Raw genomic sequence first — 1153 nt, forward strand, 5'->3', positions numbered from 1 at the left:
TAGTATGCTCCTGTAATGGTTTTACCTTTTTGAAGATAATCGATGAAAATAACTCCATGACTATCCCAGAAAATAGTCGCCATCACTTTCCCACCCGAAAAAGCAGCTTTTGCTTTTTTTGGAGCCGGTTCCCTCTTTGCAATCCACTGTTTGGACTGTATTTTTGTTTCGGGCGCATAATGGTGTATCCAAGTTTCATCTACAGTAATTAATCGGCGCCAAAACTCGGATTTATTGCGCCTAAACTGCGCCAACAGAGCGTTGGAAATGTTCATTCGAACACGTTTTTGGTCTAACGTGAGCAAACGCGGCACCCAACGCGCGGACAGCTTTGTCATGCCTAAATGTTCATGTAATATGTGACAAACACGTTCTTTTGACATTTTCATAACCTCTGCTATCTCTCTCACTTTAATTCGGCGGTCGTCTAGCACAATTTGGTGAACTTTGGCGATGTTTTCGTCGGCAGTTGCAGTTTTTGGACGTCCCGAACGTTCATCGTCTCCCAAGCTCTTACGGCCACGTTTAAATTCAGCTGCCCAAAATTTCACTGTGGTAAATGATGGTGCAGAGTCCCCGTACACAGAATCCAACTCATCTTTGATTTGCGTAGGCGTATTGCCTTTCAAAAACAGATATTTAATGACAGCTCGATACTCGATTTTGTCCATTTTCACAAAATGACTAACATGAACTCACTCAAACGACTGCTACATAACAACTGTGCGTCCAAAATGGCTGAAACTGTGGTGAGTAACTGTTAACAGATGAACAACGAAATTCACTAGCTTTTACTTACCAATGCTGCTATCTTCACGTTGAGGTCGGAAACTTTTCAGACAGCCCTCGTATTCTGGTAATCTGTCCCACAACAGATCTATGCAATTTTCAAACTCTTGCAGTAGTACAATTTTCGGTATGTATTCCAGTTCTTTGAGGTTAAACTGTGCAGATCATTCAACACAAGGAATATTTTGATTACTGATCGATTTCGCTCTACGCGGCTCTATAAATAGGCCCGCTCGCAATATCGTTTTTAGTAGTTTTTCCTACTTTGTAGAAAGAGAAAATATGCGGTTCGTGCGTCAGTCGCAGGTGATCAAAGACGAATCTCGACCGTAAAATGCAAACCGATAAAGAAAACGCGCAAGCA

At 42.0% G+C, this 1153-nt stretch overlaps 1 protein-coding gene across 1 annotated transcript in view; it reads right to left on the reverse strand.

Annotated features, from left to right (window-relative positions):
• The window catches only part of LOC108747878, a 1478-nt gene extending 733 nt beyond the window's left edge, over positions 1-745 (reverse strand). The window contains exon 1 of the mRNA XM_018485767.1: positions 26-745. Within this exon, the coding sequence (XP_018341269.1) occupies positions 26-671 (646 nt within the window). The 5' untranslated portion in view covers positions 672-745. The remainder of the gene's footprint in view (positions 1-25) is intronic.
• Positions 746-1153: the final 408 nt, after the last annotated feature.

The sequence above is a fragment of the Trachymyrmex septentrionalis genome, unplaced genomic scaffold (assembly GCF_001594115.1).
Source record: "Trachymyrmex septentrionalis isolate Tsep2-gDNA-1 unplaced genomic scaffold, Tsep1.0 scaffold200, whole genome shotgun sequence".
In the NCBI taxonomy this organism is placed as follows: domain Eukaryota; kingdom Metazoa; phylum Arthropoda; class Insecta; order Hymenoptera; family Formicidae; genus Trachymyrmex; species Trachymyrmex septentrionalis.